The following is a 15,676-nucleotide window of genomic DNA, read 5'->3' as shown; positions in this document are numbered from 1 at the left end:
TCTATTAAGTGGAAAAGAGATGACAAACTTCAATTTTTATTCAGATGTGACTATTTTGCAGGTATAAACCTTTTCAGCCGGCTTATCCTTCATTTTAGACTGAAATACAGTTAATGATTTTCATCTGTTATCATAGACCAGGTTAAGCTGTTTCTCAGCAGTATTTTTTCAGAAGCAAGTAATTATCACCGGCCAATGAATGACTAAATTCTCCTTCTCTCTTTCCCACCCCAGTGTAGCGAACTGAAGATGAAGACAAAACCCAAGATTCGTCTTCTCTCACCACGTGTTCATGTTCATCCATAGCACACAGATTCCTATGTGCCAAACCAGAGGCGATCAGAGGTCTCCATTTCTTCCCTGTTTATATTTGCACTTGGCCTCAAATGAACCCCGCTCTGGTTGCCTCAGGGAGGCAGAAATGAAGTTTTAATAGGAAAACTATTGGCTCAGGGAGCATTGACACTTTTTATGGATACCACAGCAAGCAGACGGTCATGATCACATCAACCAAATCAACAAACCTGGAACGAGCTGATCACAAGATAACCCTGTCATTCATGAAACAGCATTCATAACTCACTTCAGTAATCTGATGGATGAATAATGTATACTGGGTCAGAAACACAAGATTTATCAATCTGGATTCTGAAAGGTGGCTGTTGTGTAGCGGAATGGAGCCGTGCGATTGGACGGGAGAAGTTAGTGACATCGTCCAAAAAAGAAAATCATTAAAAATGTTATGCACACCAGGATCGTGTATTCAGAACGTAAATATTATCCACTTTTTTATTTCACTTTGACCTAAAGTCAAAGCACAGTAAACATCTTTGCCACAGGAAAACAAACCTCTCTATAGCACACGACCTAATCACCGCTTTCAGAAATAGATGCACCTGACGCGTAATTCATTTCAGCCACATTTTGTGTCATATTCCTCAAGACTGCATGTGCAGAGCTTTTATCCCAACACTTTGATGTTGGTTTGTTTTTTAAAGCAGAACGTTTTAACTGCTGGAGATGGAGATTCAAAGATCTCTGTTTAAATAATTGGGGAAAGCTTCACGTTCCTACCGGGAGATTATTTTCGTGACCAAAGCTAAAGTGCATTTGATGCATCACATTGCCATGCAGTAATGCTGTTATATGGTGGGTAGGAATGGACATCATACAGCTTTCATTTAGCCATAGCAAAGCCATATGATGACACATATACTGTATGCTTGTTATGATGAAGGAAATCAAGGTATGTGGCCGGTGTGATGATATACGGTTGTGTATATTTTGTGTAATATGTAAAATAATATTCTACAATATACGTAAAAGAATTCGACAATGCATAGAATTTATAAATGAAAATATATATCGATGACATCACTGATAGATCATCATTTAGTTTCTTCCATGTATTTGATTCAGTTTCTGCGTTTAGTAGTATGAGATGTTTAAAACTCACTGAACTGAACTTCTCCATTGGTAGTTCATCTTATTTAGCTAATGCATTTTCATGGGTACATACAGTAATAACCCTCATGTGTTTTATTCTTTTAGTTATCTTCATTAAATATCTCCACTTGGATACAGTAATCTTGTGCTGTCTTTCTTTTATTATATTTAGTTGTGTGATGTAATGTCATGTAGTTGCTGTTACATTTCAAAGAAATAATTCAAGAAAACTGTGTGAATACGAGAAGAGATGTCTTTTTCTTGGGGCTCAAAAATAATTGTGTTGTTCAATCTTTTGTGATTTTACTTTCATTTAAATGGAGATCAGAAAAGTTTTGGTTAATCTGTAGTACGAGCACCAGTCCCATGAGATTACAGGTGAAAGTGTTTATCATCACACTTCAATAGCAGTTGTCGCTGTTATGAAATGTAATTCCTGCATTACACATCCTAAAAATAATAGGTTATAATAGATGTAGTAAATCATATAGTTTTGTAGAATCACGAGACTGAAGATTCAGAATGAGCACTAGTAGACGGGTATGTACTGTTTTCAAGATAAAGAGGAAGTTGTGTTATCTAAATTTTGTCATTCTCACTTTTGTTTGTGATTTTGCTATTATTGGACAATGCCACCTGTGCTGCAGAGAACACGAGGTCTTGAAGAAATGCAGCATTTCTTCATAAACGTCCTACCGGACACCTCGTGAAGTTTAAGGGAGATTCTGATGAAGATGGTAAGTAAATATACATTATAGTAAATGATCAGATGCAATAACCTGACTGATATGATATGATGTTAATGCACGTATACTGTACGTCGGGGAAATGTTTACATGTTCACTTTTTGCAGGGGATGAATGACACGTTTATGTGCTATAATGTGTTGCTATATTTAAGATATGGTAGCTATGTTGAAATAGTTGGGCCTAAGTTGAGATTATAGTGAGACACATACTTTACACATTCAGTTTCACACATTCAACAAACTTGATATATGCTCATGTGAACCCTTCAGTACTCAAATGAGTTTATTTTAAATGTTTGTGCCATTCAACAAGTTGTGTTGTTATTTTGGTAGGTAAACATTTTAATAAAAGTAGCTTACACGGCAAGATTCTCATTAAACGTCTGTGACTTGACAGTTTTTTATATATGACCTGAATCAGAAAACCAAAGCTAAATGAAGAAATGCAAATTTGGTAAGATAACACAGTGTGTACTTGCATTATGAATAGCAATATGACACATTTCAGAAAGCTGTGATGCCCCGACCCATTCTCATGAAGTGCGTATTTTAATAGCATGCAGTGTGAAAAGTCGTGCAATACATACCCCATATTCAAATTTTGCGTGCATACAATCTTTTTGTGTTGTTTTATGTATTGCTTTTTTTTTCTTTCTTTCTTTCGTTTACCATTGTCACTTGAGTTTGAATTTTGCAGTTAAAGTCTTTGGGTATGTTTTCAGCTTTTATTAATAAGAAATTTAATTATTTTAAAATAATGCAGCAATGACAGCAGCACACCTCTGTGGCATATTGTCACTATATTTCCTCAAGACTTCATCAGTAATATTATCCCATGCCTGCAATTCAAGCCAAAGACTTTCCTTTGAATGCACAAGTGCAGATTAGTTTCCAACTTGACCCAACTTTGCTCGATGGGGTTGACGCCTGGATTTTCAGGGGCCAGTTGACCTAAATCCCCTTATGATGGCTCTATTCTATGGTTTCCATAATGATTACTTTGTAGATACAGTGGTGGCCATCATAAGGAGATTGCAGAAGGCATGGGTTAACATTACTGATGAAGATCTGAGAAAATATATCGACACTATGCCAAAGAGCTGCTGTAATTGCTGTAAAAGGTGGACATACCAAATATTAAAGTTAAAAGTGAATAAAAACTTCATCTGATATCAACCATCATTGTGAAATGAAATCATATATTTTCACATCTGTCAGGTGTGGAGATCTTGCTCAGAGCTTGTTTATGTTTTTTTTACACTAACACATACCATGTTAATGTTCTCTTCCAGATGGCAAATAAGATGTTGGTGATCAGTGGTCTGATCTTTATCCACTCCCTGGATCTGAACGCGTTTCAGTGGTATCCCAAAAGCCTGAAGTGCGACGTGTCCGTGGAAAGTAACGGGACCGAAGTCAGCGTGGACTGCACTGACCGCGACCTCACCGAAATTCCAGCGGGAATCCCCATGAATACCACCAATTTGACCCTGACCATCAACCACATACCGCACATCATGAACGACTCGTTTCACAACCTGCTCAACATCACAGAGATCGACTTGCGCTGCAACTGCGTGCCCATCAAGGTGGGACCCAAAGACCGCGTCTGTACCCAGAGCGTGACGATCGACAACGGGACCTTCTGGAAGCTTAAGAATCTGAGATCACTCTACCTGGATGGCAACCAGCTGTCTGCCATCCCTAAAGGTCTCCCACCCAACCTCGTGCTTCTGAGTCTGGAGGTCAATAGTATTTCTTCAATTGTTAAAGCGAATCTTACAGAACTGGGCAATATAGAGCAACTTTACCTCGGCCAAAATTGTTATTTCCGGAACCCTTGCAACAAGTCGTATTACATTGAAAAAGATGTGTTTTTACAGCTTGACAAAATGACGTTGCTTTCTCTGAAGTCCAACAATCTGTCTCAAGTGCCCCACAAGCTGCCGTCAAGCCTTAAAGAGTTGTACTTGTACAACAACAATATTCAGATAATAACAGAAACGGATTTTCACAACTTGACAGAGCTGGAGATACTAGATTTAAGTGGGAATTGTCCTCGCTGTTATAACGCTCCTTTCCCGTGCGTACCATGTCCAGACAATGCTCCTCTCCAAATACACGACAACTCCTTTAAGACCTTGAAGAACCTAAAAATTCTTCGTCTTCACAGTAACTCTATAACTAACATACGTTTGGAGTGGTTTCAGAACCTAACAACACTCAGTGTTTTAGACTTGTCGAGCAATTTTTTGGCTAAAGATATAACGCACACCTCGTTTCCTACTTTGTTGCCTCATCTAGAGGAGTTGGACCTCTCCTTTAATTTTGCACTACAGGTCTATCCTGCATCTCTTAACCTTTCTCAGTCATTCGACCACCTGAAATCTCTGAGCGTTCTGAGAATTAGAGGTTATGTGTTTCAAGAACTCACTTATCGAGACATTCAACCCTTGACCTCTTTGAAAAACTTGGAGCTCATTGACCTTGGAACAAATTTCATAAAAATAGCACAACTTGGCATCCTCAAGAACCTGAAAAACTTCAGAATCATCAACTTATCTGATAACAAAATATCTGTGCCTTCAGACGGAGGAGGATACAAGACTTCCAGTGGCCTCGCAGAAAACCAGTATAGTTCCCCAATGACTCACGGCGCTCAATACCCTACTGGAGACGTGAAGGACGTTCACTATTTTCTTTATGACGAATATGCACGCAGCTGCAAATACAAAGACAAGGAACGCTGGATTTCAAATCCATTTAATACCGAATGCAGTGCCTTTGGGAAAACTTTGGATATCAGTAGGAATAACATATTTTATCTCAATTCTAGATTTCTAGATCTTGATGAACTGAATTGTCTGAATGTGTCAGGTAATGCAATGAGCCAAAGTCTGAATGGTTCAGAGTTCGTCCAGTTAAAGAATCTACAATATCTGGACTTCTCCGACAATCGTCTGGATTTGATGTTCTCCTCAGCATTTCAGGAACTCAGCAATCTCGTGGTTTTGGATATCAGTCGTAACAGTCATTACTTTGTGGCTGAGGGGTTGACTCACATGCTAAACTTTACAAAGAAGCTGCTTAACTTGAAAAAATTGATCATGAACGATAACCAAATATCCACATCTACAAACACAGAAATGGAAAGCTTTAACCTGGAACATCTGGAGTTTAAAGGAAATCGTCTGGATATGCTGTGGAGAGATGGCGACACACGGTATCACAGCTACTTCAAGAAACTTGTAGTCTTAAAGGTACTCGATATTTCGAACAACAATCTGAACTTCATTCCATCTGGTGTTTTTAACGGCCTTCCAGATACGCTGACAGAGTTGAATATTACAAAAAACAAATTAAAATCATTTGAATGGAAGGGGCTTGCCTACCTCAAAAACCTGAAGCACTTAGACCTTAGTGAAAATCTTTTGACCATTGATTCTACATGCTTGTCGAACTATACAAAGTCCATTGAAACCCTTATATTGCGTAAGAATAACATTGTACAGCTGTCTTCGGAATTTCTGAAGGATGCCTTTAGCCTGAAGGTCTTGGACTTAAGTTATAATCGCATCCAGTTCATCAATTCATTGAGCTTTCCAGAAAACGTTATTGACAACCTGCAGACCCTTTACTTAAACAACAACAGGTTTGTTTGCTCCTGCAATGCCACGTGGTTTGTCCGATGGATCAACCGCACGTCCGTCAACATTCCACGTCTCGCCAGCGATGTCAACTGCGCGTCACCGAGTGCCCAGCGAGGTCAGAGTGTAATTTTCCTGAACCTTCAAGCCTGCCAACACAATTCCCTGTCTATCATCCTCTATATTTTACTGACCTCAGTGATTCTTAGCATCCTCACCCTCACTATCTCAAGTCATCTCTTCCTCTGGGACGTTTGGTATATCTACCACTTCTGTCTGGCCAAACTCAAAGGATACCAGCGGCTTTCCTCCAGCAACACGTACGATGCTTTCGTGTCCTACGACACGACAGACCCGGCGGTTCACGAGTGGGTGATGCAGGAGCTTCGTGTTAACCTGGAGGACAGAGGCGATCCACGCATGGAGCTCTGTTTGGAGGAACGAGATTGGATACCTGGCTATCCGTTCATTGAGAACCTTTCTCAAAGCATCCAGCTGAGCAAATGCACCGTGTTTATTCTGACCGGACGTTACATGAACAGTGGCAACTTTAGGACGGCATTTTATTTGGCCCACCAGCGACTTATGGATGAGAAGAACGATGTGATCATCCTGATTTTCTTGGAGAAAATGCCCTGTCAATCCAAGTACCTGCGCTTGAGGAAGAGGTTGTATAAGAAATCGGTTCTCGAGTGGCCAAGAAATCCACAAGCGCAGAGATACTTTTGGTTCAGTCTCAGAAGTGTGATGTCTTCAGATCGTCAGCAATACAACAAACTCTTCCAGGAATCTCTATGATGAATTCTGCTTTACTCTGGTGGCACATTTGAAAGTTTCTGGATCTTTCTGCCTGTCAACTTCTTCTTTCTCTTAACATTTCCCTTATTTAAACATACAATATAGCACATTTAACTTTATAGCAGGTGTAACTTACGGCACCATGTAAAAAAATTGTCGATCAATAACTACAATTTGACAAGCATATACAACTGCTTGTAAGGAGTAGCTTCTTCCACCTCAGATCTGTTGCGAAAGTAAACATTTCCTCCCTCGAAATGATCTAGAAATTGTTATCCATGCATGATACTCTTCCAAACTGGACTATTGTAATTCTCTGTATGTCGTCCTTGCTAAAGTACTCTTTCTCGGCTTCAGATGGTTCAAAATCCAGCAGCCAGATTGCTGACAGGAACTAAAAAGAGGGAGCATATCACAGCTGTTCTTGCTTCATTGCATTGGCTCCCTATCAAATTCAGAGTTGATTTTAAGATCCTTTTGGTTGTATACAAGGCATTGCATACAAGTCAAGTCAGATTATATCTGTGATCTTACCCAGACAAATACAACCTCTAGGTCATTAAGATCTTGTAACCAGCTCCTTTTATATGTCCCTTCTTCTTGCTTTAAATCCAATGGTGACTGTGCTTTTGTTGTTGCTGCCAGTAACTATCCAGCCTGATCTCACGAATTTCCGTGGGATAGTCACTGAATTTTTTGCTCATTTTTCGGTGGCATTCTCACGGATCTCCGCATTTTTCCGTGGCCCTGCTACGGACTGTCTTCCTCCGTGGCATTCTCATGGATTGGTTACTCAACTGTTTTGTCATATTTTCTTACCATTTTCGCTTCGGTTTAGGGTTAGATTTACATGAAATGACATCCTTACCCAAACCCAACTCTAACCCCAACGGCAGGCGACAATTGTTTAAAGTTTAGAAAATATAGAAGAATAAATTAAAAAATAGTATAAACCAATAGTTAAACTGACATACTAACGCAAACACCAAATCTAACCCTAAACCGAAGCGAAAATGGTTTGAAAATAGGAAAAAGCAGTTGAGTAACCAATCCGTGAGAATGCCACGGAAAAAGACAGTCCGTAGCAGTGCCACGGAAAAATGCAGAGATCCGTGAGAATGCCGCGGAAAAATTAGCAAAAAATTCTGTGACTATCACACGGAACTTTGTGAGATCAGATTTGCCTCGCAATTACTCTGTATTTTTAAATTAAACTTAAAGACTTATTTTTATATCACTGCATTTGAGTGATGCTGTGCACAGTACTTTTTCTTTGTGTATATCTAAAAAAATCTCTTTCTCCTTTATTGATCTTTGTTGCTTTTTAAATAACCTTATATTTTAAATCAGTTTGGATCAATGATGGATGTATTAAAGTTGTGCTATGCAAATAAATTGACTTGACACATTGATGCATTCAAGATTAGAATACACATCCAATAAAAGATTAGACTTTCATACGTGGGTATAGTGTGAATGCTTTTTTCCGGTGAGACATGATGTACTTTATTTTAAACTATTTAAAGAGCATTTCGCTATTATTTTATGAAGTTTTATGCATGCTGTTTTTAGCTGAGAGACTACATGCGATATTTGAACTTTTACTAATCCATTTGTTAAATTGCATGATGATTTAAAATGAATACAACTGGTTATAAAACTCAAGATACGCCCATATTTAAAAATATATTGTATTTTTAGGGTTGGGTTTTAGAGAGAATGGAGCAATCAGATAGTAGCCTTGCTGACATTTTCATTTCCATTTGACTCAAGGATGTCAATTCCAATCATATAAGACCTCAAAACAGAGATGCTATGTTTTCTTAATGGCTGTATTGTATTTATTCATCAGTGGAAGCTGCACAGAATTGTGGGATACACAGTCTTTGTTTTCGATACAAGCAGAAAATGTGCTAACTATTCACAGTATATACTTAAATCAAACCATGACAATACAGAAAACTAATCTTCCGTGTCATTAATGTGTTTGACTTGCATGTGATTTGTCATCTTTGTTGGTGTGAATGAGGAACAGAATGCAGAACTTCCTCTAATGCTAAAATTTCTTTTGTGGTCACTTTACTGAGCCACCAACCATTGAGCTCTAACAAGAAAAAATAACTTTTGCATTTTATTAAACAAATGTTGTTGTGGTGATTAAAGAGAATCAGAAAAGTTTACAGTCATCTGCATGTGGACTGGCAGGTGTCAATCACTTCACCCACATGCTTCGCTTCATCGCTGATAAAAGTCTGCCAGTTACAGCCAAACTTCCCTTTTCTCAAATGCAGTCGTGTGTACGTTGAAGCACGCTGCTTATTTTGTGCTTAAGCTTTGCACAGCTTGCACGGGAACTATAAATAGACATTGCTATCATGGTAAGAAAATAATTTAATGATCTTTATATAGGCTGTATAAGGTTAAATATTTCCTGTATTTTTTATTGTGAATATTATATTAGGCTATTGTTTTTTAATGTATTGTTTCATTTATGAAATGTGTGGCTCTTATTCTCCTACATACTCTGAGTACTTTTTCAGTGCATGTGCTTTATTTTTATTATCATATTTTTTATATGATGTGGTTTTAATGTCAATGTCTGTCAATGTTAATTTTATTTCTATAGCACAACTACACACAACAACATTTAACACAAGTGAAAGCTCAGTGTGCTATGTGGGAATTTGGCATTTAGTGCAGTTTAGTTTAATGTGAAAAATCATCTACATGTAAATGCTGTTTGTTGTGTTTCTCCAGATCTCTGTGTCGTACTGCTTTAAATTCAGCTGTTGGCTGATTCTGGCATTAAACATTAAGCTTCTTCTGTGTCAGATAAGTATGAGGACTCTGAAGACGTCACCCTGTGATATACATGAAAATCTAACGGAGATGACGGTGGAGTACGACTGTCACAGCCGTCGGCTGAGAAAAATGCCTATTTTAATAAAAAACACCACGAGCCTCGATCTGTCCGAGAACAAGATCAAAAACTTAACAGCAAGAGATTTGCAAGACCTGGTAAACCTGACCCATCTTAATCTCAACTGGATGAACAAGAATCAAAAGGTCGCTGTTGCCTTTGAGGTTTTTTCCAATTTCACCAAGCTCCAGATATTAGAGATGAACGGCATCGGCCTAAACAAAATACCTAAAACTCTTCCCAAGAACCTGCGAGAACTCTGGTTGGTCGAAAACCAAATCACTTTGTTAAACAAGATGATGTTCTTGCACATAAAAAACCTGACACGTCTTTATCTTTCAAAGAACTGCTACTACTGGAATCCTTGTTTGAGGAATTACAGGATTGAAAACGGAAGTTTCTCAGCCCTCACCAGACTGAAACATCTCACTTTGTCTTATAATAATTTAACTCATGTGCCCACAGGACTGCCCATTAGCTTACGAACGCTAGAGCTCGCTTCCAACAGAATATCCCGCATCGGAGAGTACGATTTCCAAGGACTCAAAAACTTGTCCAGTCTTAAAATCCAAGGAAACTGTCCTAGATGTAATAATGCTCCCTATCCATGTGTTCCCTGTGATAATGGCTCTATTGAAATCCATCCGCAAGCATTCGCTAACCTCGAAGAGCTCAGTTTACTGCATCTTGCAGGAAATTCAATTAGTTCGCTCGATGCCAATTGGTTTAAAAACCTTTTAAAGCTCGAGAAACTTTACCTTTCCTTCAACTTTTTGATAGGTGCTATTAGTAATCCAATTTTTATGAGTAACTTACCACTACTAAAAAAACTGGATCTGTCTTTTAATTATGGTCTGAAGAGTTATCCCGAAACTGTTGAACTATCCAGCAGTTTCTCCAACTTGACCTCGCTTGAGATTTTGCACATTCAGGGTTTGGTTTTTAAAAGCATCGAAGAAAATACCTTGAGTTCTTTGTTTGGCCTACAAAATCTTTCTGTGTTGGATGTGGGTATCAATTTTATCGTATCTGCAGAATCCAACATATTTTTAAAGTTTCAAAATTTGAAACTGCTCTATCTTTCGGAAAACAGACTTCACCCGGGGACGACAAACAAGCAACACAAGGCCGAAGAAGCATACAAAGATTTCAAATCGTCTTTTTCGGTGCCCCCTTTGACGGAATACAACAGACGTCAAAAGGAGCATGTATTTGAGGTTGCAACCAGACTCGTGAAACCCGAGTGTTTCGCTGCCGGTCGCGTGTTGGATCTAAGTCGAAATAACCTTTTCTTCATCTCTCCTGAACTGTTTAAGGGATACGGGAACATTTCTTGCCTTAATCTCTCCAGTAACGGTTTCGCCGCAGCTCCGAATGGAACTGAATTCACTTCGCTTCCAGGACTCAAATATCTCGATTTGTCCTTTAACAAAATCGACTTGGCTTATAATTACGCCTTCACAGAGTTACAAAGTCTCGAAGTGCTAGACCTTAGTTACAACCCTCATTATTTCACGGTACAAGGGGTCACACACAATTTGAATTTCCTCGAATATTTGCCCTCTTTAAAGGTTTTGAACATGAGTTATAATAGCATTAATACGCTAACCACCAAAACCATGTCCAGTCGGTCTCTCCAGGAGCTACAATTCCAGCACAATGACCTGGGAAATTTATGGAGGGTGAAAGACAAAACGTACACCCGGCTTTTCCAAAACTTGACCAATTTGACCTATCTGGACATATCGTATAACTTTATTGCCAAACTCCCAAATCAGGTTGTCACGAACCTTCCCAAGAGCATTCAAAAACTGAGAATAAGCCGCAATCATCTGACACGTGTTAACTTGTCAATTTTCAGACCTTTTAAACAGCTCCAAAAACTTGTTTTAAGCTACAATTACATTGAATCCATATCTGGGAATATCTCAGAGGATGTACCCTCGTTAGAGTTCCTTGATCTTCATAAAAACAGGATATCCGAGCTCTCCAATGGATTTCTAATAGGGGCGGTGAATCTCAAAGTGCTGGATCTCAGTAACAATAACCTGATAACCGTCAACCAATCCACATTTCCACCCGACAGCGAGGTCTACCTGGACACGCTCTGGCTCAGCGGTAATCCCTTCCACTGCACCTGTGATTTACTTGAACTGGTTCTGTGGATATTTGACACCAAGGTGTATATACCGAGACTGATGACGTCTGTGACCTGCGCCGTGCCCGAAGACAGAAGCGGACAGCCGGTTGTTCTCTTTGACATCAAGGAGTGCATCGACGACCAGGTGGCTTTTCTGGCATATTTCTTATCTGTCGTCGTAATAATCTTCACCACGGTTGTAGCTCTCGCTATGCACATGTTTTATTGGGACGTTACGTATACCTTTTACTATTTAAAGGCTAGATTGTCTGGGTATCAGTATCTGAGCTCCGAAAGCTCCATCTACGACGCATTCATCACGTACGACACCAGAGATCCACACGTGTCCGACTGGGTCCTGAACCACCTGCGGGTGCAGCTGGAGGAGCACGGCGAACGCTTCCTGCCCATTTGCCTGGAGGAGCGCGACTGGACTCCAGGTTCACCCATCATGGACAATTTGAATCAGAGCATCCAGCACAGTCGTAAGACGGTGTTCGTGCTGACGGAAAACTACGTTAACAGCGGCTCCTTCAAGATGGCCGTCTTTCTTGCTCATCAGCGCCTCCTGGAGGATAATCAGGATGTGATCGTGCTGTTGTTGTTGGAGCCCGTCTTGCAGTACTCACATTTCCTGCGGCTGCGCAGACGACTGTGCGGACACAGCATCCTCGAGTGGCCACGCTCGCCGTCTGCAGAGGCTTGGTTTTGGCAATCTCTCCGGAATGCAATACGCGTGGATAACCAGGCGATGTACAGCGACCTCTACAGCAGATATTTTACCACTAAGTAGAAAAACAAACTAAAAGAATATGCTGTATGCTTTACAAATTAGTCTGCAAATGTGAATATAATGTGAATATAATTAATGTGCTGATGTCTTCCTCTATTAGACATACACAAGAGATCTATCAAGGTCACAAGACTTTTTAAGATGTCAAATAAATATATGGTGCCCTCAGAGTATGTATGTGAAGTTTTGGCTCAAAATACCTCACAGATTTATCAGTTTATTATAACATGTTCAAATTGTTACATTGTAGGTGTAAGCAAAATGTGCCGTTTTGGTGTGTGTCTTATAAAATGCAAATTAGCGGATAAAGCAAACACTGATCACCATAATGGTGGTTTGTTGAAATTAAAATCAATTGTGGTGTTAATTATTTTTTCTCTCTCTGCACTAAATGTCAGTGCTGTGGTTGGATAGTGCATATTAATGGGCGGTATTATTATAATAAGATCCCCTTCTGACATCACAAGGGGAGCCAAATTTCAATGAGCTATTTTTTCACATGCTTGCAGAGAATGGTTTACCAAAACTAAGTTACTGGGTTAATCTTTTCACATTTTCTAGGTTAATAGAAGCACTTGAGACTCAATTATAGCATTTAAAAAATGGAAAAAACTGTATATATATTACCTGTTCTGTGCTGTTGATGTTTGTTTTAGCTGACAGAGGTTATTAAAGTGTAAGATTAGCAAAACATTTTTAGTCATTCAGACAGACAACAGTAGGTAGTCCATGATTAATAGACAGATGCTGAATTCTGTAAGATCTGTGAAAGAGTTGTATATACTTTAATGATTACAGGACAGCTGGGGGGACTTTACCACAAGGGCATGTAGAGAAGTTAATAGCTGATTCACTAATGTAGATATATTTTACTTGTATAATCGAATGTATTAATAAATGAATTATTGGAAATGCAATTGAAAACTCATTTAACTGCTTCTAAACACAAGCACAAACACACACAGATTTGTTTAAAATATTTGTATCTCCTTCCTTAAATCTACTGTATCTCTCACACAAACCTTTGGATATCAGTAAACCAGAATTTGCCTTAAAAGCCTTTTTAACTGGGATCAAGTGAAATATACTCAAGTTATTTTTTGACATGCTATGTTAATCATTACTATTTCAAAGGACATGTTGGCCTTCACAGGTAATAATAAACTTTATTTTAAAGCGCGCCTTTAAAGTTGCATTTCAAAGTGCTTCAGAAACATAATAGATAAAATGCATTGTAAAAAAACATAAATTAGAACAATATAGCCTGGTAGAGCCCCACATGGCAAAAAATATATATTTTTATATATATTTTTCACCAATATATTTTTCTTTTGTATATTTTGAAATATATTTTAAAAATATGTTTTATATATGCATTATATTATATATTAAAAGAAAGTTTTTGTTATAAACCTGTAAACATATCAGGTTTAAAAAGGTTAAAATTAAATTTCAACTGCTCAGCTGCAAAAATACACTTATAATTTTATATTTAATACGTACTTATACATTTTATACTTATTACAGTTTGAACAAAATCTACTAAATATATTTTGGCAAGGAAAACCTCCGGTCTTTGTCTGTGTAAAGAGCCCCTATGGTCTGATTTGTAATTTTACATTTCATTTGGTGTGCAAGTGTGTACTAGTACATATTAACAATATGCAAATGGTCCAAACCCAAAGTAAACGATGACTCGAGTTTTACGTCTCCAACGTAAATCTCTTTTCTTGGACTACAACAAACACACGGATTGTAGGTAACAGTTTACTTTCTTGAATTGATGTAGAGAAGACCGACATTATCATAAATCCTCCCGCTTCAGACTCACAGCCTGTAAGTTAACTCCTGTTAGCATTGCATTGTGAGCGAATCTTTCAAACATGGTAAGGAGTGTCATGTTTACAGTGTCATGAGCAATTCTGCCCCCTTAAGACCTTGACTGGTACCTACCAATAATGCCTGGTCAAAATTTGTCATTGCGATATCTCGTCTGCCAAAGCGGTCTAGCAAGCTAATTACTTAGCATACAAAATATATTTTTAAATAAAAGCTTCCAAAAAATAATATAATAAACTTGTATTCATGTTGCAGACACTTTAGTAGTTTTGTGTCATCATCTGCTTTAAAAAAAACTATCTTTTTATTTTAGAAAAGTATTAACAAAACATACCTTACAAAATTAAGGTTTTTTATAGTAAAAGTGTAGTAATCATGGTTTAAAAATTACAATCATGTTCATCTGTATAAATAATGTATTAACTTTACACTGTACAAAAGTGGAAAGGGTACAGTATATCTAAATAATAAAATTACACAAGCAATGCCTCATTAATGAAACATACCGTTTAAAAGACATCGATTGTACGTTTCACAATGTTCTAACAACATTAATCATAACACGATTTTGTAGGATTTGTAATAAAGCACTAAAAAACTACCCATGAGGAGTTTTTTCAGCCAATGGAATCACACAGGGTCCTAAGGGGGCAGAATTGCCAGGGAGGACAGAATTGCTCATGACACCGGCTGACGTCAAGGTATTCAGGCCAATCACAACGTACAGATTAGCTGTGTACAGATTACAATCAGGGACACAGCGCTTTTCAGGTCGATGAGCTTTGTACAAAATCAATGCGTTTCAGGAAGACAGGATAGGCTATCTGGAACTACAAAAATATACGGTATGTGAAAAATAATGTGTTTTTTTAACCATAAACCACCCAGACACATTGTATTGCACCAAATACACAAAATAACCTTGTTTTTAGCCTTGTTGCTCTTTAATGGTCTGGCTAGTGGATAAACTGGAACAAATACCTTGTGGAAAATAACAAATGTTTTGGATTCCTTCTGATCATGGATCACCGCTACATGAAGGGAGGTTTGGCAGATGATCTATAGTTAACATTGAGCTAACGTTATTGTGTAAATAATGTATACAGTGCAGTTCAGGGGTCACCAATCCTGCTCCTGGAGGGCCGGTGTCTCTGCAAAGTTTAGCTCCAACCACAGACTGTAAAAAAAGATGGACGACTCTCGTTCGCTCTCTTCCATTGGTGAAAAGTGAAGCCGTCAGAGTCCCGATACGGCGCTGACTTCTTGGGTCTTGAGTCTGCACAGTAGCGATTTCGGGACCAGTCCTGAGCAGTAGAGAGCAGGAAGTAAAGCCGCGAAAGCAAGG

General features: G+C 38.5%; 3 protein-coding genes across 6 annotated transcripts in view; all 3 read left to right on the top strand.

Annotated features, from left to right (window-relative positions):
• Nucleotides 1-1,562, top strand: part of frmpd4 (FERM and PDZ domain containing 4) — a 57,346-nt gene extending 55,784 nt beyond the window's left edge. For 3 of the 4 annotated variants that reach the window (XM_055215169.2, XM_055215170.2, XM_055215171.2), the window contains one exon: nucleotides 235-1,560. In XM_055215169.2, the coding sequence (XP_055071144.1) occupies nucleotides 235-239 (5 nt within the window). In that variant the 3' untranslated portion in view covers nucleotides 240-1,560. Of the gene's footprint in view, nucleotides 1-234 lie in introns of all 4 variants that reach the window. The other variant, XM_055215168.2, reaches the window with a different exon arrangement.
• Nucleotides 1,563-1,741: 179 nt separating this feature from the next.
• tlr7 (toll-like receptor 7) lies at nucleotides 1,742-7,637 on the top strand. The gene is made up of 2 exons (XM_055215172.2): nucleotides 1,742-2,183; nucleotides 3,487-7,637. Exons 1-2 carry the CDS (start codon nucleotides 2,175-2,177, stop codon nucleotides 6,637-6,639), a joined length of 3,162 nt encoding a protein of 1,053 aa, XP_055071147.2. The 5' UTR covers nucleotides 1,742-2,174; the 3' UTR covers nucleotides 6,640-7,637.
• A 1,072-nt stretch (nucleotides 7,638-8,709) lies between these two features.
• LOC129451954 (toll-like receptor 8) lies at nucleotides 8,710-13,401 on the top strand. Its single transcript, XM_055215545.2, has 2 exons — nucleotides 8,710-9,017; nucleotides 9,397-13,401. Exons 1-2 carry the CDS (start codon nucleotides 9,015-9,017, stop codon nucleotides 12,490-12,492), a joined length of 3,099 nt encoding a protein of 1,032 aa, XP_055071520.2. The 5' UTR covers nucleotides 8,710-9,014; the 3' UTR covers nucleotides 12,493-13,401.
• The last annotated feature ends 2,275 nt before the right edge of the window (nucleotides 13,402-15,676 follow it).

This window comes from Misgurnus anguillicaudatus, chromosome 17 (assembly GCF_027580225.2).
Source record: "Misgurnus anguillicaudatus chromosome 17, ASM2758022v2, whole genome shotgun sequence".
Classification (NCBI taxonomy): domain Eukaryota; kingdom Metazoa; phylum Chordata; class Actinopteri; order Cypriniformes; family Cobitidae; genus Misgurnus; species Misgurnus anguillicaudatus.
The sequence above is the reverse complement of the archived record's forward strand: the minus strand, read 5'-3'. Positions and strand labels throughout refer to the sequence as shown.